The sequence below is a fragment of the Falco punctatus genome (genome assembly GCF_963210335.1).
Source record: "Falco punctatus genome assembly, chromosome: 7".
In the NCBI taxonomy this organism is placed as follows: domain Eukaryota; kingdom Metazoa; phylum Chordata; class Aves; order Falconiformes; family Falconidae; genus Falco; species Falco punctatus.
Genome location: NC_137587.1, coordinates 2,676,225 through 2,702,338, shown reverse-complemented (window position 1 = coordinate 2,702,338; position 26,114 = coordinate 2,676,225). Strand labels below are relative to the sequence as shown.

Sequence of the window (26,114 nt, the reverse complement as noted above, 5' to 3'; positions counted from 1 at the left end):
CGGGCAGATGCACAGAGGGAGACCGGAGGAGCTGGGTAAGGGGGGCTCAGCCAAGCACCTCCACAGAGCAGCAGTTGCAAAGATACAGCCATGGGGAGAGGGGGGCTGTGAGCTGGGGTCTGGAGGGAGCCCTCCTCGTGCCGTGACCTCAGCCAGGTCCCACCTGAGCAACAGTGGCTGTCAGCACCCTGTCTGCAGCGAGGCGGCTGGAAGGACTTGCCCTCTGCAGGTGTTGGCAGCTCCTCTCCTCATGCTCTGGGTTGCAAGGCCGTGCACCCGCTGCCCCTTGGAAGGGGCTCACGGTCTCTCGCTGCATCTGGCTGGGCCACATCCACCCAGACGTGTCCATCACTGAGGCTCCGTCCTCCAGCCTAATCACCCGGGGGCTGGGAATTAAGTCCCATCACAGGCTCATTTTCATTAATAAAAACACCGGGCTGGGCTGGGATTTTTATTTATTTTGCTGATGTGATTACTCACCTCCCACCTGTAGCTCCCCCCCAGCCCCTGCCCAGCAGGGAGTTGGGGGGGGTGGGGGGGATGCTCCACATGGGTTAATAGGCTCCCACAGTCACCTTTGCTCTATGCTATGCCCAAAAAATCCCAAATTTCCACCGCCCCCACCCCAGGCAGCCCCTCAGCTGACCCCGCTCCAGCTGCTGGGAAGGGAAGCTGCTGTGCTGGGGCATCGCCCCTGTCACGAGTGAGGGTCTCAGTGCCAGGTCCCCAGGGAGGAGCGCTGTGTGCCGGCCAGATCGCTGGTGTGGGACCAGTGCCAGGGCAAAGCAGGAGCTGGCCCAGCTGAGGGGAAGAGAAGGAGGCTTGCATGTGCATGTGTGTGTGCACGTGTGTGCGTGTGCAAGGGAGCACCCGTGGAGGGGAGAGGGGCTGCAGCGTGGATGGACGGAGGCAGCCTCCTGCCCTCCTCCTCCTCCTCCTGCTGTGCTCTCTTCCCTGAGGAGTCTTGTTTAGATAAATGATGCAGTTACTGGGAATTAAGGGGAGGTGAGGCATCATTCCAACACAGAGGCTGCTCATTTCCAGCTTGCCCAGAACCTCCAGGTTTTTCTGTGTGCCCTCTCCCCCTCTCTGGAGGCTTCTCTTCCTCCTGGTGAAGTCGTTGGAGGGACGGAGACCCACCTGGCAGGGCGCTGGCTCCCTCATCCCTCCGTGTCTTCTTCCCTGACAGTTCTTCCCGTGACTTTTTGACTTTTGAGTCCCCTTGCAGGGGCTCTTGCCTTCATGCCTCCACTTTCCCCAGGGTCCCCAGCTCTAGGGTGAGTGGTCCCAGGGCTTGCAGGTGGCCCCAGCCCCACTGCCCTCTGGCTCTGCAGCAGCCCCCTGCTCACCTCCCAATTCCCCAGCAGACGCGGTAGTGAGATTATCGTAATGATGTCCGACAAGGCAGTATCAGGAATTACACTGATAAATCTAAACAGACAGCTTATAAAAAAAAAAAAAAAAGAAAGAAACAAAAAAAACCCCACAACCACAACTGAACCCAGGCCTGTAATTTAATACAGGGTTATTAGCCTGGCTGGCAGAGAGCAGAGCTCTTGCATCCTGCAGCCTTGAGTCTCCTCCATCCCTGGCTCTGCCTTGAGAAATGGCCTCTTGCCATAAAGAAAAAAAAAAAAAAGACTTCACCCAGATTTTTGCTTGGCTTGGGGCAGTGGAGTCTCCTCGGCGAGTGCTGGGGTTGGGTGGGGGTACAGAGGTGGAGGTGAATAGGAGACCCCGATGGCAGTATGATGGCTTCATCCCTGCGGTGTGTGGCAGCTTGGTATCCCTCATACCCTGGCATGGGGTCTTCTTCCTGGATAACTTCAGTGGGAAGAGTCTGGGCGGGGGGGGGGGGGGGGGGGGGGGCGAGAAGAGAGGCAGCCACGTGAGCGGGAGGTGTGGATGCTTGCGGGCTGCCTGCCATCACGCTTATCATCCATGGGGTGAAGGCAAGTGACGGTGGCCAGGTCCTTGCTCTGCAGCAGCCCCCCCAGAGGGGCAGGTCCCTGCAGGTCCCTGCCAGAGGCAGCATCTTTCTTCAGGAAGAAAGGATCTGCTTCGTTCTGCCTGTGTGAAACGCTTCCTGGATGCATCTTTCTGACCGTTTGGTTTTTACCTGCTGTGGTTTCTGCACACTTGGTGTGTCACCTTTGGTTTCCTTCCGCGGGAAGGGGATGGTTGGTGGCATTAACGCTAGCGGGGGCTCTCTGCGGGGTAAGTATGTGTGTGGGGAGCACAAATCCTGTCCAAACGGTGGAACTGAGCAGCCCAAGGTCAGGTGCACATACACAGAGCTCTTTGTCCCTCAGCAGCACCGGCGATTACCACAAACTGAGGGAAATGCACCTTTTTAAAAGGATAAGTGCATTAAAGAAAACATTTGTTAGGTTGGATGTGTACTGGAAGGCAGGCTCCCCCACACTGCTGGTGAGTTAAATCTGATGGCGGGGTGGCAGCTCCCTGCCCCTGGGGCTGAGAAGACTGGGGCCCCCAGACAGACTTGGCTTTGCCCCGGTGTCCCCAGGGCGGCTCAGTGCCCTGTGGGGCTGGGGCTTGTCTCCTCACTCGGGGTGAGTTTCTCCTCCAGCAAAGTGGCTGCCAGTACCAAAGGTGGTCTTAGCTCCCGGGAGGCTTGCCAGGCTAGAGGCTCCAACCCCAGCAGCCTGGGAGCTAGTGGACCAGTGTGTCCCCCAACCATCCTTTCCTGCAGCTCTGCAACCGTCACCAGCACCTTCTGCGGGACCCACCAGCCTATAGAGATGGTATGGACCGACCTGAGCTGGGAGGCGTCAACACCGCAGCCAACCCCAAAAGCCTTTGGAGGGGAGGTGGCAGCAGCTGGGCTCCCGTGCTGGCCGATGGGCTACCACAGACCCCCCCACACTGTGCCCAAGAGGAAGGCTGAGCACCCGCACTGCCGGCGAGGGAACTGCCCCGCGCGTAAGCCTGCCGGTTAGTGCATTTGTGAATCAGTGAATTAATGAAGTAGCAAATTAGAGAATTAATGAATTAAGATTCATCTATTAAAGGGGCTTGAGCCCCTGTTTGCTTTTCCCCCGATGGTCAGGCAGCGCGGGATGGGGTGTGGTGACTGGCTGCCAGCAGCAGGCACGGTGTTTGCCCATGAAACCTGGCCCAGGGGTGCAACGGGCGCAGGGGAGATGTGCCGTCTTCTGCGGCGGTGTGGGAAACGGCAGGGGAACAGCACAAGCCTACATTTCCACTTTTTTTTTTTCACCTTTTTTTTTTATAATAGGTATAAAAGAAGTGATTCAGAAGCACTTTCCCCCTTCCATTACCCAGAAAGCAAATAAGACTTGCTACAAAACAATTATATTGAAATATTTGAAGTCATGCTTATATGGCAAATGTGACAAAATTGAGCGCAACCTTAAAATAGCAGCAACAGCAGCAATCTTTTAAAAACGCGAAAAGCAGATGATTATTGACTGAGGAGCTTGCAGCACACCAGGCTGGGCGGTGTGCTGTTGTGTTTAGCTCTCCCAGAGGTGCGTACTCCCCATGCCTCCCTGAGAGCCGCAGCGGGCACGGGCTGCAGCCGCCCTCCCACTTTTGATGAGCTCGAGAGGTCATCCATGCCCAGCAGCCAACTTCCAAGGGCTGGCAGCAAGGTGAGGTGTGAAGCCTAACATTTCACCTGCCGTGCCCCCCACACGTGAGTTAAGGCACTAATATTTGCGGTCAAGCCGAGACCGCAGGTGTCGGGGGGTCCCCTGGCGCTTCAGGGATGCTCACAGGCTGGTGTGAATTGCACTGACGTGCACTAGCCAGGCGTGGGAGGATGACTTTCTACATTAGTCATAAAAAACTTCTTCGTGCTCACCTGGCTTCCCTGCCAGGTCAGAGCAGCCGTACCCCGCTTGTCCTGGCTGTGCCCTGCTGGGGACCTCAGGGCAAGTGCCACTGTCACCCCAGCCGCGGGGGCCACACCTGCTGCGTGGCTCAACACGGTCACCCGCTCCCTGGGGCTGTGGCTCTGGCATCCTTCATTGGTGCAAAAGATGATTTTTCCCAAATAATGAAAGAATCTTTCGTTACCCTGTCTCTCCAAGCAGCCCGGGAGGCTGGGAAACAGCTGAGCACTGATGTGTCTAATGCAGCTTCAGCAATGGTATTTTTGTTCCTCCGTCCCTGGTCCAGGCGTGCTGTGAAGCATGAGAAGATGTGGCTGCAGGCCTGGGGGCCTGGCGGAGGGTGCAGAAAGCAGCTGGGTGCCGTCGGCCACCACCTCTCTGGGGAAGGCTGCAGCAGCCCTGCTCCTCCTCGGGCCCTGCAAGCCCTGCGCTGCTCCCCTGCAGCATCACCCGCTCCCCGCAGCCTGGTTGTGTCCCAGTGTGATTTGGGTCCTGGCTCAGCCCGCATCCCTGAGTGACTGCCCTCCGCAGCGCTCACCTCTGGGGCTGAACATGCCTGCTGCTGCCCCAGGACAGCCGGAATGAGGGGGAATGAAGCTTCCCTGGGGATGGTGCTTGATGGGGAGACAGGACTTGTGCTCACACCATCCTGTCTCCTCGGCGTGGGAGGCTCCAAGCAGATGTGGCCTGGGAGTGATATTTATTTCAGATCCTTCAAACTGTCCTAAGCCCCCCTACCAATGTGCCATCCCATGCCCTTAGCCAGGCAGCCAGGCAGGTGCCCCCAAAGTGCTGTCCCCTCTCCCACCTTCCCCAGAGATGACCGGGGGGAATGACCCGTGGGCCGTGTCTCACCCACGGATGGCATTGCCCTGTTGCCTGCAGCCCTGGGCATTGGCAGGGAGAGTTTAGACAGCGGCCTCCTGCCAGCAAGCGAAGGGGCTGCATGCTGGGGGGGTTGCCCTCTGCCCCGCCGGGGTGCCTGGGGTGTCTCCTCGCTTGGCCAAGAGCACACGTAGCGGCTGGTCCGCTCGCTGTGTCACGCTGCAATGCTCTCGCTGGCTGCTGAGTGCAGCCCTCACACCCGTCTCCCTTGGTGGGGTGATGCTGGGGGGGGGGGGGGGGGGGGCTGAGCCTTTCACCGGCTGGTGTTCCCCTCTCTGCCTCTCCCCTTCTGAGCTGGGTTTATTTTGTTGTTGGGCTGATAGACAGATTAACATTTATCACCAGGCTGACTACCGGAGTGTTATTAAAAGTGATTTGCAATGTAAATACTTTCATCATCAACCACATTTTCTTTAGACTAGGGTTGACTTTTATGAATATTAAAGCCGTGTGGATGGGTTCAGTGGGTTTGTGGGAGTACGTCTGTCGGAGGGAGGGGGGCTGGCTGCCTGCGCCGTGCTGGGAGAGGCAATCTGGATCTGCCTGAGGGCAAAGGGATCTGATGCCGGAGGGAGGGAAGCAGAGCGTGAAAGGGGGTGTGTGAGGCAGAAGCACCTTGGGGAGGGATGGGAAGAAAGGAGAGGCAGCATGCAAGAGTATGCACCAGGGCATCCCCCTCTGAGTGCAATGGGAGGACAAGCTGGGGCTAAGGCGCTTTCGCTGGAGACCGTGAAGAGGGAGGGGGAAGCCTGGCCGGAGCTGGGGGTGGGCAGGTTTTTCCCCAGCAGCTCCTGATGCTGGAGGTGTGCGTCTGAACCGGCACGTGCCCCATGCGCTGCAGGGTTGGGTGATAACAGCTTTTCCTGGGGGGCCCTGCGGTGAGCGTGGGGCTGCAGGGTGGGGGGAATCCCCCAGATCCCCCAGCAGCCACAGGCTGGCTTTGAGCTGTGTACCAGCAGCCAGTGCTGGCTGCGCTAGGGCTGCTGCCTGCTCCAGGCTGCGCAGGTGAGTGCACGGAACCACGGAATCCTTGAGGTTGGAAAAGCCCTTTGAGACCATCGAGCCCAACCGTTACCCCAGCGCTGCCGAGCCCACCCCAACCCGTGTCCCCAGGCACATCTGCATGTTTTCTTAACATTTCAAGGGATGGGGACTCCACCACATCCCTGAGCAGCCTGTCCCAGTGCCTGACCACCCTTCCCATGAAAAAAATTTTCGTAACATCCAATCTAAAGCTCCTCTGGCACAACTTGAGGCTGTTTCCTCTTGTCCTGCAGTTACTGGGAATTTCTCAGAGATAACAGGTGGATGTTCCTGGGCCTGTGGGAGAAGCTGGAGTAAATGACCTGTAACTGCCTTCCCTGCCCTTGGAACGTACCCATCTCCAGTGGCATAGCCACTCCTCTGCCTCGGGGTGGCCGTGGATGGGAGCTGTAGCAAGCCAAGATGGAGCACCAAGGTGGCCACTTGCCACTGGCCCCTGCCTCCCCCGCCCCAGGGGCAGGGGGGAGAGAAGTGGCTTTGCCTGTTTCTAGGTGTTTGTGTTGTTCCAGTGTGAGGGCAATTTTTGAGATGGAGAAGCCTGATGGAGCGTTGCCAGCTGATAATGGAAGAACAGCAATTGCTGATGAGACAGCAGGCACAGCAGAGCTCATGGGCATGGCTAAAAATTAAAAAAAAAAAAAAAAAAAAAAGAAAGAAAGGCAAAGAAGCCATCCAAAAATAGAGGGTGGAAGTATACTGATGGAAGAAAGGGAAGTGTGCAGCTACATGAAAAATGGTCAGCTCCGGGAGTATCCCAGATCCCTGCAAGGTGACGTGTGCCAGCTTTTACTTCCCAAGTACCTGCCGGAGCAGCTGCATCAGCCAAGCAGGATGGCAGGAGACTTGAACTGTCACAGACCCTGATCCCAAACAAGAACAAAGAAGGCCCTTCCTTTGCTTGGGCCACTGGCCATGATGGCAGGTTAGCCACTGGCTCATGACGCGGGGCAGCTGCACGCCCCACCGCCCCACCGCGCAGCCAGGCGCGCCTGTGGGCAGGGGAGGGTGGGAGATGGGGTGCAGGGGGGTTGTGTTCCACCAGCAGCGCCTGCATGGCCTGCGAGGGAAGGCGATGGCACCTCGGTGACAGGAGAGGGGCTGGCGAGCCTCGCTGGCAGCCCGTGCGCAGCGAATGTGCGAACGTGTCAAGGCGAGAGAAGCAAGTGCTAGAGCTTTAATTGGGGTGTGCACAGGGAGCCTGGGCTTGCAGAGACCCAACTTCTCCTACCTAACGAGGGCGTGCCAAGCTAGGCTGAGAGAAGGTGAAAAGTTTTGCATTCGGTTTGGTTACTCTGTTTTTCTCTCAATGGCCGATCAGCTTTGGAAGAAGACTCCTCGCTGTTCATTACAGTCTTTTGTCTATCCATGGGGAGCTGTGGTTTGAAACAAGAGGCCAATCACATAACCCAGCTCCGGCGCAATTAGTCTGTGAAGCAGATACTTCCTCAGGCTGATGAGTTCACCCGGAACATGGCAAAGGTTTTTTCACATTAATTTTTTTTTTTTTTTTTTTAAGGGGGAGGGGCAGGGAGGAGGAGGAGCAGGTGGTATTTATTTGAGGTCAAGGCTTTGGGGACTCCAATTAAGTGGCTGGAGACCTTGACAGCTTTTGGTGGGTGCCTGTAGACACGGCGTGGGCAGATGTTAAGCTGGCAGAAGTCAGCAAAGCCTCGCTGCGCTCAGCGCAACTGCGCGGCTCTGCACCAGCTGATGCTGGGAACGCTTTGTCTTCTCGCTCCTCAAAGAAAGCAGGAAAGAAAATGAATACCAGTTGACTGAACACTCACTAAAGAAACGCCAGGATCTGGCCTAGGGTGACCAAAATAAAGACGGTGAATCTGCCTCGCTGCAGTGGCAGGGGCCTCTCGGCGTGCACAGGCAGCAGCCGAGCCAAGGACGCGAGCGCCGAAAGGCTTTAACCTTTTCCGGGTGCAGAGCGCAGCGCTCGGAGCTGGAGCTGTGTCACCAGAGAGAATCGTCTGAATTATCTTACAACGGTCCCTCTGCTGGGATTCAGAAATGGGTCTTGGCCTCCAGGGAGAAGATAGCAGATTGCGGGATCTGGGGAAGAGAGAGGTCAAATCCGTGAGCTGGGCACATCTGGCCAACATTTTAGATGAGAGGCTGGCATCAGTCAGACACGGGCCTTCAGTTAGTGCTGCCTCCCAGAGCGAGGGGGGTGAGAGGAGGGTGAGGCGAAGGGGTGGATGGTGGGAACTTGGCTGTAATCACTCAACGGAGGGAGAAAGTGGGGCGTTTATTTGTTTATGCATATTTATGTATGTATGTGCGAGAGCCGAGCAGATGGGGGAATGATACCCATGTGTGCCTGTGAGACGGTACAAGTGAGAGGGGGGGGCGGTGAGGGAGTCGGTCTAGGTATAAGCAGAGGAGAGGACAGGTGTAGAGGGAAGGGAAGGCAGAATTTTTTAAAAATATTTTTGCTTCTTCTTGCTCACCATAAAGGAGAAAACAGAACCTGCGGGGCAGCCAACTGATGGTCAGGCTGCCTGTTGATGTGTTTGTCCCTGTGGGGAAAGCCCAGCGCTGGGTATCAGCGACAGCCCGGCAGGGAGCTCGTTGTGGCTTCCAAGGCTGTTTGAGACCCGCGCAGCTGTGGCACTTGGGGACATGGGTTGGGGTGGACTGGGCACTGCTGGGGTGACGGTTGGGCTCGGTGATCTCAAAGGGCTTTGCCAATCTCAGCAATTCTGTGGTTCTGTGATTTTAAGTTTGCAGATGTGTGTGCCAGGACTGGATTTTAACTGTGTTTTGGGGACCATGGAGTGCACCGAGGGTCCCTGTGGCCGAGCCGTGCCCACCTCCCCCGGTGTCTGGCTCTCGCCCATGGTGGGGCACCGGTGCTCCTGGTGCTCCCTGCTGCAGCGGAGCGGGCCTCTGCCCTGCCCGTCTGCAGGGGTTCCCGGGACTGGGGTCCCAGGGCAGGGGTCCCGGGGCAGGGGAACCCAGGTCGGAAGGTCCCGGGGGTGCGGGGAGTGTCCCCCTGGGTGGGGGTACCAGGAAGAGGACTCCCAGGGCGGAAGGTCCAGGGGGAACCTGGGGCGAAAGGTCCTGGGGGGGGGCGGGGGTTGTCCCTGGGCAGGGGTCCCTGGATGGGGGCTCCCGGGTTGGGGTGCCAGGGCAGAATGTCCCAGGGCGGAAGGACCAGGGGGGAGCCTGGGGCGGGGGTCTCGGGACGGGGGCTCCCCGGGCGAAGGATCCCGGGATGGGGGCTCCCTGGGCGGGGGTGCCGGGGCAGAATGTCCCGGGGCAGAAGGTCCGGGGGGGGCCCGGGGCGGGGGTCCCGGGGCGGAGGGTCCGGGGGGAGCCTGGGCCGGCCGGCAGCGCTGTCCGCGGTGCTGCACGGTGGAGCTCCCGCCAGCCCACCGGGTGGCGGTGGGGGGCAGCCGCCCGCACGCCCCCCCCCCCCCGCCCCCCCAGCCCAACATCTGTCCGTCGGGGGCGAGGTGCCACATCTGGAACGAGGAAGGCGAACAGCGGCATGCCCCCCCGCCCCGGTGCGGCTTTGCGGCACATCTGGGGGCGGCACATCTGGGAGGGGGGGGCGGGGGAGGGAGGGGGCGGGGGGAGGCCGGGCCGAGCCCTCCCCTCCCCTCCCCGCCCCTCGGCCGCGCACGGCGCCGCGGGAGCCGGCAGCGGCCGGGCCATGCGGAGCGCAGCCCCCGACGGCGCGGCGCGGGGCTCGGCGCTGCACCATGGCCGCTGAGAACGGCTCGGCGGCGGGCGGCGCGCCCGGGGGGCTGCCCGGTGAGTCGCTGCTCGGGGGCTCCGTGAGTACGGGACGGGGGGTGGGTGATGGGGGGCACCCCCGTGGGCCCCCCCCCCTCGGAGAGTCCTGGCCGGAGTGGGAGTGCGTGGGAGGTGGGGTGCGCAGCCCCGGGGATGGAGCAGCCGGGCTCCCCAGGAGTTGGGAGGGATATCTCTGTCAACTTTCCCGTACTCCTGCCTCCCTCCGGGAATCCCGGGGGTGCCCCGAGGGTCGGGACCCCCGGGCTGGTTCACTGCCTGGGCTGCAGCCCTGCCGGGGTATCGGGGCGAGCTCTGTCACCCCACTCCCCTGCGCCCATCCAAACCTGCGCTGCCCCCCCCCCCACCCCGGCATCCGTGGGACCTCGGCTCCCTCCGGTCACCCAGGAACCGGCCCTGGCAGCACCCTGCCACGGGCGTACGAGCAGCCTACCCCCCCGCAGTGGGGACCGCCGGGCGGGAGCTGTTTGCCCCCCACTTGCCTCTTGGAAGGAGATTTGTTTTCTGGGCAGGAAACTACCTGCATGCTTGCTTTGCTTCCCTCCGTATCCCAACAAAGGCAGCAGGGACAGGAGCCTGTACCTTTTGGATACTTTGTCCCCATGCTGGGGACCACCCCCAGGATATGACCAGGCAGAAGTCCCCCCACTTCTCTGCAGAGCCCTTTGCCGGGTTGGGCGATGCAGGGGGGACAGGGCTTGCCCCTCTCTCCCTGCATGTGGATCCCACCTGCCCGTCAGCCCTTGCTGGCCCTGCTGGTAACAGCAAGGCTGCCCCGTGCTCTCTGTTGGCCCATCTTGGGCAAGGGTCAGGCAGCCCCACCCTTCTTTTCTCCCAAAATGACAAAGGCTTCAAATCAGGGAACGGTTCTTGTCATTTATTTAAATGAGAGCAATGCTGCCTTCTCCTCTCTTCTGCTTTCAACCCCTCTGTATGCGCTGTGGCTGTTCTAGCTGGGCTTTGCGAAGCCCACGGCCAGGGAGACCCTGCCCCACGGGAGGAACAGCTAGCGTCCCTCTGTGCCCTGCGCAGCTGGCGGGGCTGGCGGCTCCCTCGGCTCTTTGGAGGCTCCTGCTTTGTCACAGGTGCCTTGAGTGACCTCTGAGGGTGGCTTGGCTGCTCCTGCCACTACTTGCAGGATGAGCAGAGGGGCTGGGAGGGCTGGTACAGCTGGTTGATGCTGGCACTGTCTATCGAAAGACTCAGATGCCAGGGTCCTAGAGCCCAGGCTTTCGGTTAAACACCACCGGTGACAATGCTCACGTTGAAATCACAGGCGACAGCAAGATGCTTTTTGCTGTCACTATGGCTGGGCATCACCTCCTGCTTCCTAATGCCTCAGCTTCTGGGATCTGAGTGCCTGCTGCTGCTCTCCAGCCTGGACTAGGCCCCCGTGAGCCATCCCAACAAAGAGCAGAGCATCCCAGGGGCGATTTCACCCCTGCAGAGATCCTAAGAAACAGCGGCCCCTCAGCCAGGCTGGTGACCAGCAGGCAGAGCCCCTGGGTGGGGAAGGTGGGGTGGGAGCACGTATCTGGGCAGGGTGGTGTCCCTCTGTGTGGCAGCCCCCGGTCCCTGTGAGAGCTAAGCCCCCGCGCCCTGCTCTGAGCCAGCAGCAGGTTCCCAGCCCTGCTGGATGGAGCAGCGGCCCCGGCAGTGACCCAGTGAGTGGGCAGCGGGAAGCTGGCAGGAGGAGGAGAAGGAGGAGGGCTACCGGTAAAAGTCGTTTGTTTATTCACACGAGGGGCATACCCGTCTGGGTGGGTCAGTCTGTTTTCTTTCACAGAAGAGAAATGAACTGAAATGATTAATTAATGCTGTGATCCAATTACTCTGAGTTTGCAGAAGGAGCATGGTTTTTCTCTTTAAACTGTCCCCACGAGGATCCTATTGATGTCAGGTTGTGTCATGGTTGAGGTTTTGTTGTTTGGTTTTTTTTAAATTAAAATGACAAACATCTCCCCAGGAAAAAAAAAAAAAAAAAAAGAAAAGGAAAAAAAAGAAAGGAAAAAAAAGGACAAACCCAGGGAATAAAAATAGTGAGACCAGCATGAGTGGCTGATGCAGAGCAGCCCCAAGCACACCTTCGCTGTGGAGCCCTTCTCTGCCTGCCCTGCTGAGCCCCGGCCAGTGGCATCCACACAGGTGAAGAGGGCTGGTGAGCGCCCAGCCAAGGTGGCAGACACAGCTCTGCAAGGGCAGCAGGGAGAGCGATAGCAAGGGCAGAGGGAAATGGAGGCTGTTTGCAAGGGGCTGCTGCTTTCTGCACAGACACAGCTCCTCTTTCCGCATGCACATACATGCAGCAAGAGTTTTGTGTGTGTGAGCTGACCCCTTCTCCAGGGCACACTACATCAGGGCGTTGATGGACACCTTCTGGAGATGCAGGCATTGTCCTTGAACCAGTCTCTGCTCGGTCTGACACAGGGCTATGCCCTTGTTGCTCTCCAGTAAGCCAAGGGAGGAGGCTTGCCTTGCATTTCAACATCCATTCTGGGCTGGCTCTAAAACCGTGTATTTAAAGGATGTGTTTTGGGGAGATGAGAGTGTGCGGGACCTGGCACAGCCGAGAAGTGGAAGTTTGGACCACACCATTCTCATCTACTTCCCCTCCTCTCTTCATCCCTCTCGCAGCATCCCCTGCTGACTGCTCCTCAGCCTGCCCTAGCACCAGCACCCCTGGTGAGTGTGGCAGATGCCAGTGGTGGCGCAGGGCTTGGCACCTGGGCAGCGTTTAAGCCTTTCCAAGCTGGTGTTTGGAGCCACGCCAAAGCCATCCCTCTTCTGAGGGATTCGGGCGACCAGTCAGGAAACAGACACCAGTTTCTAAGAAGGCTCATGTGCTCTTCTGCCCAGGGCCCCAGCAGGCTGCGTGGTGAGCTCAGGTCTTACTGGGAGGCTGTTATCTAACTCATAGCCGAGTGGAGCAGTGTGCCAGCCTGGGGCGTCCCCAGGAGAGCATTGCCCACCACAGCATCCCTTTAATCCTCTAGGCACGAGAAAGTCTCACTGCATCCAGAGCCTTGAAGGTACCGAGGTTGGCCCTCGCACTATATTCAGACAAATTCATTTGCTGAAGCTTCAAGTAGGAATTTGGCCTTTTCGGGACAAATGAATCTGGGGCAAGTGCTCCCGGGATTTTGCTGGTGCAGGAGCACAGGGCAGGTTGCCTCACCCATGGGTCCCCTCCCTTGATGTTTAGCAGCAGACACAGAACCAGCCCCCGGCACCTGGCTGTCCCTACCCTGTGTGCGTGTTGGCATCCATCCCACCTTCCCTGTGGAAGGATGTGCCGGTCCTCTTGGGACTTGACTCTGGGCCAGGACAACATCGTTTGGCCTGGCTCCATCCCTTGAGTCCCCCGGCACAGTGAGCATGAGCAAACAAGTCTCTGCTGGCAATGGTCCCCAGCCTGACCCCATGCATGCTGGGCACAGCTGCTCACGCCTTCACCCAGGGGCTGCTCCTGGGACCCTCCAGAGATGCCTTCAGCCCAGAGGCTGCACCACACAGAGGAGGAGCTCCAACAAAGGCTCAGCTTATACCTTGTCAGATGTAAATTTGCTTAGAAAATGAACTTCACCAGCCTGTCCGAGCCTCCAAATGCAGTGGCTGCAGGCACAGAGCCTCATCCCTCTGACAATCCCCAGAACGGTTGCTGGAGGTCCTGCAAATTAGATCTGGGGGAGTGACACTGGCTCTTCTGTCTTCCTGTGACCCTGTCCTCATCACCCCTGCATGTCCCGTGCAGCATGGCCTTCAGGCTCAGTACATGAGGCAGTGGCAGAGGTGCACAAGTGCGTTGTTCCCTCTCACCCCGGCGTTAGGCAGGCTGAGATGTGCTGGTGCGGAGGACCCACACCACCCCAGGCACCGTTCTGTGACTCAGAGAGGGCTGGAGAGGGACACGGGGAACCACAGGGCTGTTTGCTTGTCTTCAACAGCCTCGCAGAGGAGTTTCATCCTCGGTCAGCTGGCGCAGGAAGAGCAGCAGCTGGGAAGTTTGTCCTTTAAAGGCAGGACTCAGTGTAAACGATGGAGCTCCTCGGATGCAGCGGGCTCAGCCAGAGCTATCGAGTACTGAGCTATCAAGGCTGGCTGTGCTCTAGCCAAGAAAGCCAGGCGGAGGAGCAGCCCCCTGCTACTACAGCTGCTATTAAATCTAATATATTTTATAGCACCTTGCAGCTTGGCAGAGGCGGCGGTGGGCGCTGGCACCAGGTACCTCAGCTGGAGGCATTTGGAGGAGAGGGGTGCTGGGTGAAGTGTCGCCTGCAGGTTTAAGGCTGGTGGCAGAGTTGGTTTGCATCGGCTGGTTAACGGGTTAATGTCTTTAGGCTCTTTAAGCAGAACGAGATTGATTTGTCTGTGGGAAACTCAGAGCCCCAGTTGTGCAGCCCTGAGGTCTGAAAACACCACTCTGCAAACACGATGTCGCCGGCCCTCGGCCCGCTCCAGGTCACTGGGCAGCTCTCCGGAGGCATGCCTGGCGCCTCGTTTCTGTGACCCCTTGCTTGCAGACCCCCCCAGATGCTGACGTTAGCTGCCCCCCCCCATGGGCAGCACAGCGGGCTGGCTCTGCTGCCAAGGGACAGGCGTCCTTGCGGGATCTTTGCATGACTGAGATGGGAAGGAGCGTACCCTGCATGTCTCCAGGGCCTTTGGGGTCGTTTGGATCCCTGCTCTGCTGGCCGCGGCATCACGTGCAGCCCCAGCTAAAGCCAGAAAAGTGTGTGTGTGTGCACAGTGAGGAGAGCAATGAAACCCTACCAGGGTCAACCTTTGCATGACAACAGGCATGGGTTGCCTGGGCTTGGGTCTGCCTTTCTGCAGCACTTAGAAGCAGCGTCTAGCATGGTCGGTTGTCTCCAGGCTGCTCGAAGAGCTCCGACCACCCACCATGGCCCTTAAGCAATGCACAGCTCATGAAACCCTCTGCTACCATCTGCTGCAGGCGATGAGGCAGCTAAAACCCCTGCCCAGTGCTGCGGGATGCTGCCTGTGGCACTGGCTAGGGCTGTGGCCAGCTGGGGACCACCATCCCCGGTGAGAGGTGACTCCTAGGCGGAGATGGACAGCCCAAGCAGGAGAGCTGCAGCCATGAAGGTTTCCAGCCACAGCACGGTTCCCACTCTGCCCAGCCAGGAGCTGGTGGGAGCCTGCAGGGAAGGCAGCAGGGAGGGGTCTGCAGGCAGCGTCCCTGCACAGGGGGTCTCCCTCTCGGCGGAGTTTCTTAGGGCTCTTCTGAGGGGGAGATACGTAATCCCTCTCTGGCACCCTGAAGCTATTCCCAACTCCTTTCTCTCCATCCTTCCTCTCCTCTGTTGTCATCACAGATGGGGTTTTCCACCTGTTCTCGTCCCTAGGCCCCCCACCCCTCCAGTGCTGCCTGTCCATGCCCTGGGCTCCCCTGCCCACCTTACGCTACAGACTCTGGCTCCTTGCTCACCTCCAGCTGCAAACCCTCTGGCAGGTCTCGTGGCCAAGCAGGGTCTAATATTTCCCATTTTCTTTGTCATTAGCACCCTAAAGTTTCCCTGCTGCTCTCTGTCCCCAGGGCTAGGGCTCTCCTTTGCCACATCCACATCCACCTGGCAGGGCCCTTGCACTCGCCCAATTCTCTGCCTTTGGCTCAGGGCAGCAGCTCTCTTTTCTCTCCTCCATTGCTTGGCTGGCTCATTCATCCTCTCAAAGCCCCACGGAGCCTCACCCTGCTGCTCCTTGGAGCAAGGGGCTCTGGTTCCCATTGCCTGCTCTTTAAAATTTCAGATGAGCACTTTGGTGTTTTCTCTCAGCTCTGGGAGGAGTTGCTTACAGAGCAACACAGTCATCCCCCCACCACCACCACCCTCCTGGCAGCTCTGTTCTGCCAGAGCAACACTACCGGATTGCCTGAGCTGCATCCCCATCCCACGGCCTGCCGGGACTCCGGTGTGGGCAAAGGGGGGGGGCTCAGGGTGTTGCGGCTCTGCATGGGGGCCAGCCCCCACCTGACCCAGTGGCTCCAGGGTGGGCTGGTACCCTGGGCAGGTGGCAGGGGCCTGGAGTGGGTGGCCATGGCTGTGCAGGGCAGTGGCAGGGTGGGAGGGCTTCCCGCAGCTGGCTTCCCCGAAGAGGGGCTGAGTCCATCCTCCTTGCTGTCCCCAGGCAAGGCCTGTCCTTGTCCCTGGGGCAGGGAGAGCTGCTCTTCTAAGCAACCAGCTCTGGAGTCTTGCAACTCCCTGCCCTCTTCACCCCGCTCCAGCATCATCTCTCTTGCAGGCGTCTGATCCCGGCCACCAACCTCTCCCTGGGGAGAGCCCAGCTAATCCAGGCAGCCGCCTGTTCCTGTAACCTTCCCTTTCCCTCCTGTGGCCAGCTGAGCCCAGAACCCTTCCCGGCAGCGGGACCTGCACCTACAGCAGGACCCGCACCTACAACAGGGTTATTTCTGTTGCACTGCCTTGAAACAACTAGGTCCTATTAAAGCTTCAGCCCAGGGATATAAAAGAGCTTGAGCATCTCTCTGAGGCAGAGAGCATTAATGCAGTAGCTGGGAGGGGAGCAGTGTGGCTCTAGCCCAGGCTCCACTGAAAGCCCAGCACCTTCCCGGCTCAGTGGCGTGGGCTGAGCTCTGCCACCAGCCCAGACCTGCAGCCCTGAGGGGGCCAAGGCAGAGGGCACAGGAGGGAGGCGACTGTGTGCCCCCCCCGGCCCCGCCATGGGATGCTGCCACGATGAGTGTTCTCCCCCTGTGACGGGACCCACTGGAGCAGGCTCAGGAGCTGCTGGGGAGCCACCGGGGCTCTGGAGCCAGGGGTCGGGCACAGCAGGGTAAGGCTGGACTTTGGCTTGCATGGCATTTGCTGGGCACGCTCACTATTGGTGTTTCACTGATAGGTTGTTTATTGGGCCTAATAATTGGGTGGCAGATGGTTAATTAATTGTCAGAGCAGCCAGCAAGCTGGTAGGTTATTTATAGGAGTGACTTTTAACCACTTAAAAATGCTTTCTCACTGATTTGCTCCTTGCCTGGTAATACTGTGGGTAGATGGTGTGCGGCCCCTTAGGAGCTGCGAATGATCCAGGGGTATGCTGGGGATACAGGCAAGCGGTGGGGGGCCAGCTTGGGCAGGGGGTGCAGCCATGCCAGCTTTGGGGTGCTGGGAGCATGCTGGGTGCTACTCACACGAGCAGCTCACGAGCCACAGCCCTGGCCTGCCGGTGCTCCTCACAGCCGGGGCACGATGCCTCAGATCAGGTGAAACCCGGCAGCACCCACCTAGTTCGGAGCAGCAGCGAAGGCAGGGGAGGCTCCCGGCTTGCTGGGGGCGCATGGTCCCTTCTGGCCCCGGACACAGCAAATTTTCAAAACGTGATGCACAAACACGTGCCGAGCACAGCAGGGGTTCTCCCACCCCCTTGCCTCCCCCTCCCCCAGAAAGCTGGCAGCTCCACGCGGCTGAGCTCACTGCTTCGCCAGTGGCTCCAGGAAAAGCCATCAGAGACTCCCAGCTTGTGTGGACGGAGGAATTCGCTTTGCCTCATGAGAGCCAGTTGAATTGCAGAGGAAGAAAGAGGAATAAATTATTCAATGGGAAAAATAAAAAGCCCAGATCCACCCCATGCATTCCTGGCAAGAAGCAATTCCTCTGGCACGATGGCTCAGATCTCCTCTGGAGCAGGATAAGGACTTCAGGGGTCTATCGCCCCTTGCCATGCTGGAGGGGTGCCAGCACAGCTGCCAGCTGGAGCCAGGGGGGCAGAGGGAGCCCTGCCATCTCAGCGCAGCAAATCCTACCGGCCCTTCAACTCCTTTCTGTTTTCCTGGTTGGTTTATTGCCTTCATCGTTCCTGATGCAGAGGCACAGGAGCAGCCTGATACCAGCCCTCCCCGACAGGGCAAACACAGGCTCATCTCCCCTCCACACACAGGATGCACAGGCCTCCTCTTATCTCATATTTCCCCTCCCCCTGTTTTGTCTTTTCCATATATTTCCATATTTTGTGTTTTCCCCATATTGTATTTTCCTCTCCCCCTATATTGTATTTCTAAGGTGCCTGTTCCTGGTATCTAGGAGCTGTGTTTCCACACTCTTTGAGGGGTGTGAATCTGCCAACTAGAACAATCCCTCACTAGCTGTAAACAGGTGCCATGACTCAGGAACTAATTAGCAGCTATTAGATAATGCAATTAGCACCATAAACTGTCACCTCTCCCTAAGTATCCCTTCCCTTTGTGTGCATGAGCCATAAATGCAAGTATCTGTTCAGCATCTTCTATCCCTCTCCTCTTTTTTCTACCTTCTCTCTTTAAATTCTGGTTGTGGCTGCACTAACTGCCCAAACCTGCATCACATCAGCAGTTTGACACGACGGAACGAATCCCATTAAGGTTTTCACCCTCTCGGCGCTTTTAGGAAGGGTGAGACAAGCAGGGAGCTGGCAGCAGGGCTGGAAGGGCTGGCTTGCTTCTTTCCAATGGCAACAGCAGAGCTGATGCGCCCTGGCCCCAGCCCTCCGCACCAAGCTGGAGCAGGGCGTGATGTGTGCCCTCCCCTGGGACATCCCTGCAGCGGAGAGGGGAGCTTCCCTGCTGGCAGTGCCGGGAGCCCCACGGGGCCCATCCAGCCCGGAGCTGGCAGCCACGGCCACCCCATCCCTGCCGGGACAGGAGCTCCCAGGGCTTGAGGTCTCTTCAGGCTTTGCTGTTCCTCCAAAGGGCTGATTGCACCCATGCAGAGCAAAAGCCCATCTCCTCCGGGAGCAGCTCGCACCTGAAAGCCTCTGTGAAAGGTAATGGTTTCTTTAATTTCTTTCCTTCCCCTATGAACGTCTTCTTCCCGTGCCTGGTGTGTGAGCATGGAGCACGGGGCTTGGGCTCTGCCGGTGACACTGCTGGCTGCCTGCAGCGCCCTGCTCGTTCCCAGAGACCTTGCTTCAAACTGCATGTGGGCCAGCCATGACTGCCCCTGCTCCCCCCAGCCCCGAGGATGAGGATGATGGGGCTGGGACGAGGCAGTGAGGGAGCAGGGAGAGGGTGGCTGGCGGTGGCACGAGGGACAGGGCCATGGAGGGGCAGCCGGAGGCCGCCCAGTACCGCGAGCTGAGGCAGGGGGCACTGGGGCTGCAGGGCTGCTGGCTCCAGGAGCTCATCCCACAGCTCAAGGTGCCACCATCCCGTGGTGGCCTAAATACCAGCCCCTCCTGCTCCTTCGGCACACCGTTTTGGGGGGGTGGCCGGCTTCCACCACGCAGGGTGGAACAAGGCGGTGAGACCCTCTGTCCCACACAGGTTGAGTGCTCAGCGGGTGCTCAGGCACTAACTGCACCCGATGGAGCAGCTGCCTCTGGCCAGGGCAGACTTTTTGGCTACAGGATGACCATTGGCAGCCCATGACAAGGCTTTCTCCTTTCCTACCTGACAGCGAGCTGCAGGGCATTTTGCAGCGGCCAGCAGCCTGGGAAGGCTTGCTGGAGTGGCAAGGAAATGGGAGCTTCGTGCCATGCCCCTCGGATGTCACCCTGTGACCGAGGAGGGTTGGCCAGCACCGGCTTTGCTCGCTTGCTCTGGAGCTGTCTCCTCACCCGACAGTGGTGGTACCCATGATCTCAGGCAGTGATGGGGACCCTCCTGTGCCAAGCGCTGGCCGAAACAGATGGACCCCACTGAAGTTACAGCCTTGTCTGCTTGCATCTGTGCTTTTCGTTTTCATCCATATCGTGCGAGGTGTTGGGTGGGGAAGGAAAGGTTTCCCTGTCTTAAGGACACTCTTGTCGAGTGCTGCAATGGCCACAGAAACCCTTAGACCAAAAGATGCTATCAGTGAAGAATTGGAGGCTCCTAATGGCTTCAATGGAGAGGTGAAAACCAGCCGTAAGTCACTGCCAGAAGTCCTAGGGAGGGAGGAGGCCGGTGATGGAGTTCAGAGCAGCTCACTGGTAGGTCTGGGAGAGCACCCACCGAGCACCACCAATGATATGTGGGGGCTGAAAAGCCAACTGGTGTCACAGGTGGGGGGCCTCAGCCCCAGGAGCCTTTCTGAAGTGACCTCTGGGCTTCGCCCAAGCTGCGTCTCCTCCCTGGCTGTGGTGCTGGCAGCAGGGGGAGGGGGGGCAAAGGGGAATGGAGACAGGGAGGGTGATGGGGGGTGAAGAGGAGAGGGGAAGGAGAGAAGAAACGTGCTCCTGGAGGTGCAGGAGGAGAGAGATAGGTACTGGGTGGGGGGAGACATTTAGTGGGGAGACCCCAGGGCCGGGAGAGGTCCCTTGATGTCTGGGGGCTTGACAGAATCGGGGACAGTGATGAGGGTGGTGTGAGAGTGGAGATGCAGTGGCACTGGTGGGTCCATTGCAGCTCTCCTGCCTGCACCCACCATCCTGGGGCACATCCTGGGGGCTCAGGCAGAGCTGGGGTTGCTGGAGAGCCGTGCCCCTCCCCAGGCCCAGGCCCTCCCCACACAGCCTGGGTGCTCTCCATCCCAAAGACGAAGAGTGGGATCTATCCCTAGTGCCTATGCAGCATGTGGCTCGGTCAGCTGCTCTGAGACCTGGCGAATTCACAGCATCCTTGGCCTGCTCCCAGCTCCAGGCTGAGCTGCCTGCCCTGCTCAGGAAGGAAAGGCAGCACCAGTGAATCCAGTGAGTTCCAGTGAGGTTGGGGAGGGTGTCAGGGGCAGAGGAGAGCGATGGTGGGATGGAGAGAGCAGAAGATGGGGAAAGGAGGGATGCCCAGTAGGCTGGGGCATGGCAGAAAATAGCCAGGTTACTGGAGGTGAAGGCCAGTGGTGTTCGCATCTTCCAGCTTGTACTTGTTGTACATCTGTGCTGTACGTCTCTTCACACCTTAACCATTTTCATTCCCCCTCCTGCCCCCCAACGGGAGATTGCTCTAATTCTGCCCTTGGACCAAAGTTCATTTTCAAAGTACCCACTGATGTCAGCACACCAGTTTCCAGCGTGACCTCTGGGTGGCATCCAGAGACACACCAGTGGGGCTGCACCACTCTTCTCCCTTTCTCCTGACCCTCACAAACAGCTTTCTGGAGTGGGATGAGATGGACTGTCCTTACTTCAGGCAACTGAGAACACAAACCTTTGTCAAGGCGCATAATTAATTAAATGCACTTAGAAGAGAATGCCAGTTCACTAACTAAAGCAAAAAAACTGAACCCCTCATTTTAGCAGAGATGAAGGAAAGGGTTTTTTTTCAAGATTTTTCAGATTTGTCCTGGAAGAGCTGGGGTGGATGTCTGCTTGATTGCTAGCTTGTCTGATCAGTTTGATTAGCTGTTACAAGTATGACAGCTAAATCTCCCCATCTCACCAAAGTGAAGAATTTAAAACTCATTTCAATTGTACTGAAACCAACCCCCGAACTGCCACAATTATATATTTCTAAGCCATTTTATACACTTATCACCTCTTCTTGCATCCCTGGCTGGGTGCCCAGGATGATGGCAGCAGGAACGGCTTTCCCTCTCCCTTGACGCATCCCTTGTGCTTGGAGCTGGGCAGTGCCACCAGGCTTCCTCACCCCATCGGTAGCTGACATTTAGTATCTACTGGAGGGTGTTGCTTTCTTTTTGAAGCACTGTGTCTTCATGTGTAACAGGCTGAAAGGATAATGATACAGAGGTATTTCTCTGTCCCTCAGCCACTTCTTTCCCCTGCACATGTAAGAAAAGCCTAGCTGCTATCATCGCAGCTGCAGCCTTGCTAACGCAGGAGCTGTCTTAATGGCTATGTTGGTACCCTGGTGTTAGCATCTCGGCGGCCATGCTTCCATTTTCTCACACCTGCATCTCTTCTATAAAGTGGTTAGATTAAAACCCTGGCTGTTTGCTGATGGCAGAAATCTTCTATCCTCATCACAAATGAAAGGCAAGGGCATTTCTTTTAAAAGACTTTAAAAATACAAACCGACCCCAAAGCCTGCCAAATCCTGTTTCGGAGAGATGTGCGTTAATGGCATGTTTATACATTTAGCAAAATCAGCTTCAGGAGCCCCAGGAGTTGTTTGGAGCCAGTGCTGGTACCCAAGCCAGCTTGCAGAGACACGCTATGCCAAGCGCTCCCGCTGAGAGCACCCGTGTGGGCACCCACGTGCCATGCTGGCTCCCACCGTGCTACCGGCAGCAGCACCCCGGGTGCTGGGTGAAGCTGCTGGGAGAGGCTGTCCTCGCTGGGCTGGTGGGGTTGGGATGCCCCCTGCCCCCAGGGTGAGGCTGGTGGAGGCCAAGCAGGTTTGGGGAGCCTGGGTGGTGTGGGAGAGGCAGGTCCAGTAGGAAGTTCCTCTGTCCAGCCCACCTCCCCAGGACCTTTGCTTCCCCTTCCAGGAAATTCTTCATTTTGACACATCAGGTTTGGTCCATTGATTATTTTTTTTAAGGTCCATTCTCGTCTTACCTTGGGGAGGTTAACTGCAGGCACCTGGGTTTGGATGAAGGCAGTCTTTCCCTCCACCTTTCACAAATATTTCAGGTATTTCACAAGTAATTCAGGGCTGGGATAGCTGGCTTCACCCCATACCTCTCCATGGCAGCCCGTGTGGCGGCTGCTGCTGCAGAGTGATGTGGGATGGAGGGAAAGGGCCAGCATTTCCCAGCATCGCTGGCTGATGGCACTGATGTGGCCCTTTCCCTCTCTCGTGCCTGTTGGGGCTAGGCTGTGAACCAGGCTAGTCAAATTACCCCGTTTCAGCCTTATTTGCGTTTTCAGCATCTGCCACTGAGCAGTGTCACCCCTTTGGCAAGGCCACCTCTGCTGGAAAGGCTGGTGCCTCCCAGTAAGACGCTGTGGGACTCGCATGAACTCCTCGGGGCTGCAGCTGTAGTGTAACTTGCTGTTTTCCCTGTCCCAGATTTCATCTTCCAGAAGGAGCTGTTTGCCGCCAGAGACGCAGGTGAGCTGAGCGGACCGTGGCACGGGCTCTGCGGGGTAGCCCCCTCTTGGGGAGGTGCTTTGGGGAGGCTGGTGGGACGAGTGTGCTCCTGTCCCTGGGCAGGGCACCGGCTCTGCGCCGTGCTGTCCTTGCAGCGAGCGCTGTGCGTCACTGCGCAGCTCCACAGCCCCGTGCACCTCTGCATGCCTTCCCGGGGCACCCCAGGGCTCTGCTCCTGCTGGGATGGGGCTCCTGGCTCTGCAGCTAAGGGACCACTGCACCGTGGCCAGAGGGCTGTCCCCAGCCCTCTCCCCGCTCCTCTCCCTGCAGCTCCGTGTGTCTTGCCCGTTGCTAAATAGGGACACAAAATGTGCCTTCAGAGAGCTCCCGGGGGAAGGCTGCAATGGACCAGAGAAACCCAGTAATGCCGGGAGGTTTTTCGAGTGCTGGCCTGGGAAACTGAGGAGGTGGCAATGTTGCCGGCACAGGCTGGCAGGGATGATATTCTCCCTTTCTGTCCCTGCTCCCCCTGCAGACCCCATGCGCAACCTCTCTGCTCAGCCCTGGCAGGCAAAGATGGCCAACCTGACCTACGACAACTTCACCCTGGGCAACCGCTCCGAGGTGGCCATCCAGCCTCCCACCAACTACAAGACAGTGGAGCTGATTTTCATTGCCACGGTCACCGGCTCGCTCAGCCTCGTCACTGTGGTAGGCAACATCCTGGTGATGCTGTCCATCAAGGTGAACCGCCAGCTCCAGACTGTCAACAATTACTTCCTCTTCAGCCTGGCCTGTGCAGACCTCATCATCGGGGTCTTCTCCATGAACCTCTACACGGTCTACATCATCAAAGGCTACTGGCCGCTGGGGGCCGTGGTGTGTGACCTGTGGCTGGCCCTGGACTACGTGGTGAGCAATGCCTCTGTCATGAACTTGCTCATCATCAGCTTTGACCGGTACTTCTGTGTCACCAAGCCCCTGACATACCCAGCCAGGCGGACCACCAAGATGGCAGGGCTAATGATCGCGGCCGCGTGGATATTGTCCTTCATTCTCTGGGCCCCTGCCATCTTGTTCTGGCAGTTCATTGTGGGCAAGAGGACAGTTCCCGAGAGGGAATGCTACATCCAGTTCCTCTCCAACCCGGCGGTGACCTTTGGCACGGCCATCGCTGCTTTCTACCTGCCTGTGGTCATCATGACGGTGCTGTACATCCACATCTCCTTGGCCAGCAGGAGCAGGGTGAGGAGGCACAAGCCTGAAAGCAGGAAAGAGAGGAAAGGCAAGTCCCTCAGCTTCTTCAAGGGCCCCATGATCAAACAGAACAACAATAACTCCCCCAAGAGGGCCATGGAAGTGAAGGAGGAGGTGAGGAATGGGAAAGTGGATGACCAGCCCTCAGCACAGACAGAGGCCACTGGACATCAGGAGGAGAAGGAGACCTCCAATGAGTCCAGCACTGTCAGCATGACCCAGACCACAAAAGACAAGCCCACAGCAGAAATCTTGCCAGCGGGACAAGGACAGAGCCCATCCCACCCCCGGGTGAACCCATCTTCCAAGTGGTCCAAGATTAAGATCGTCACCAAGCAGACTGGGACTGAATGCGTCACTGCCATCGAGATTGTCCCAGCTAAAGCCTCTGACCACAACTCCCTGGCCAACAGCCGCCCGGCCAATGTTGCCAGGAAGTTTGCTAGCATTGCCAGGAGCCAAGTGCGGAAGAAGCGCCAGATGGCAGCCCGGGAGAAGAAAGTCACTCGCACCATATTTGCTATCCTGCTAGCCTTCATACTCACATGGACTCCATACAACGTGATGGTCCTCATTAACACCTTCTGTGAGACCTGCGTGCCTGAAACAGTGTGGTCCATCGGCTACTGGCTCTGCTATGTCAACAGCACCATCAACCCAGCCTGCTACGCCCTCTGCAACGCCACCTTCAAGAAAACCTTCAAGCACCTTCTCATGTGCCAGTACAGGAACATTGGCACAGCCAGATAAACTGGCGCTCAGGGACCACTTCAGCAACTTTACGGAAGCCCTTCCCTTTGCCTCCTTTGCCAGGGTGGGAGGTCCTCTGCTCCCCACTCACAACAGTGCAGACTGTGCAGTGATTGCGGATGATGCCCTTCATCCAACGCTGACAAAGGTCCAAGGCACCTCTGAGCTGCAGCTCCTTCCAATCCCCCTGGGCCTGGGGACCGGCTTGGGGAGCCAGCGGGAAGGCCAGAGGCGAGAGGAGGAGATGGAGTCACCAGGAGCCCTCCCCAGCTCCCTGCTTTAGAGAGGTTGGCAAAGTGGCATCGGTGTTTCTCCTAAGACTGGATGCCTCTTCCCCCGCTGCTGACCATCTCCAGGGTGTCAGAGCTTGTCTGCATGCAGACAGCCTAATGCTGGATGCTTTCAAGAGGCTTTTAAACCATTTATTACCCAAGAAATGAAAAGAAACTGTGACCAAACATTTGTCAGCCATCTTGGACCAGGCTGGCTCGGGCATGCTCACGGGGAGCCCTGCTAGCCCAGCCAGGCCCCCTCCTGAGGCTGATTGCACCTGAGCAGATGTGGCAAGCTCCTTCCTTTCCCTTGAGAGACATCACCGTACATCTTCACACACGGACTGGCAGGTGAAATTTTCCCCTGGGCCTCGGCTCCACTTTCCCCTTCATGCCCTTCCTGCCCTTGGCCGGACAGCCAAACGAAGCCTCCTACACGATGGAAACTAAAACTGCAAAGCAAAGCAGCGGTGTGGTGCAGGACCTCTCTCCACAGCCCCGGGGGAATGCGATCCCCAAGAAGTGGGCAGCAGCGACAGTGAGGATAACTGTCCTTGGGAGGGATGGAGAGGAGCTGGGGGGTCTCAGGGGGTTGGGAAGAGGGTCTGCAATGTGGCTGAGATGCCCTGTCATATGGGCCATGAGCAGGTCCCCGCTCTGCCCGTGGTGGGTATGGGAGACCTGATGCGTGGCTCTGGGAGTGGGAGAGGACGGTGGTGGCCCCCAAGCCCTGCTCCTGCCCCGGGTATAGGGGGATGCCCTAGGGAGGCCAAAGGAACCGGCTGCTGAGCTTTGTAAATGGACGTAACCCTGTCGTCGGTGTTGTGGCAGAGCCCTCAGCATGCGGGCTTCAGCCAGCGTCTCCAGCCCCTTCCTGTCCCACCCATGTGCACAGCCCGGACCACCAGGGGCTGCTCCCCAGCTTCTCCCAAAGCCCACTTTCTGCAAGCCTTGTTGGACACAGCCGGGTGCAGGCAAGGGACGGGACGGGGCCACGCTGGCACTGGCAAACTCCGTGTCCGTATGTCCTTCCCATCCCTGTGCAGGGGTGATGCTGCGCAACCTGGAGAAAGGCTGCCCCCCAAACCCCGGCCACTGCCTTTAGGATAATTCACATAGCGGTGCCCAAAACGCGTGGTGGGCTTTTGGTATCTTCTTTTTTTTCTAAAAAAACCTGTTACAACCATGGCCCAACACACCCCGAGACAAATAAAGAGCTTGGACCAGAAAGCAACAGCCACAGCATGAGGACTGAATGAGTTATCACCTGGTCACTCCTCTCCAGCTTCCCAGTGTTGCTCACTGGTGACATTTCTGGGGGTGGCAGCCCCAAGTGCTGTTGAGAAGAGGCAATGAGGTCTGACCTATGTACCTACTCCGGGACCACATGCGTGTAGC

General features: G+C 58.2%; 1 protein-coding gene across 7 annotated transcripts; it reads left to right on the top strand.

Moving 5' to 3' along the window:
- The first annotated feature begins 1,852 nt into the window (after window positions 1–1,852).
- CHRM4 (cholinergic receptor muscarinic 4) lies at window positions 1,853–26,106 on the top strand. Of its 7 annotated transcripts, none has more exons than XM_080395730.1 (3): window positions 1,853–9,575; window positions 22,417–22,458; window positions 22,973–26,106. In XM_080395730.1, the coding sequence occupies exons 1-3, from the start codon at window positions 8,921–8,923 to the stop codon at window positions 24,442–24,444; spliced, it is 2,169 nt and encodes a 722-aa protein (XP_080251856.1). In that variant the 5' UTR covers window positions 1,853–8,920; the 3' UTR covers window positions 24,445–26,106. The 7 variants fall into 7 exon arrangements, with proteins under 7 accessions (XP_080251856.1, XP_080251860.1, XP_080251861.1 ...); XM_080395734.1 differs by adding an exon at window positions 21,946–22,037 and having other exon boundaries at window positions 22,275–26,106; XM_080395736.1 differs by lacking the exon at window positions 1,853–9,575 and adding an exon at window positions 17,585–22,037.
- The last annotated feature ends 8 nt before the right edge of the window (window positions 26,107–26,114 follow it).

Coding starts and splice junctions, on each gene's coding strand:
- CHRM4 (XM_080395730.1), top strand. CDS start 8,921: ATGGGGGCTCCCGGGTTGGGGTGCCAGGGCAGAATGTCCCAGGGCGGA. Junction 9,576..22,416: donor CGCGCCCGGGGGGCTGCCCG/GTGAGTCGCTGC, acceptor TCCCTGTCCCAG/ATTTCATCTTCCAGAAGGAG. Junction 22,459..22,972: donor GTTTGCCGCCAGAGACGCAG/GTGAGCTGAGCG, acceptor CTCCCCCTGCAG/ACCCCATGCGCAACCTCTCT.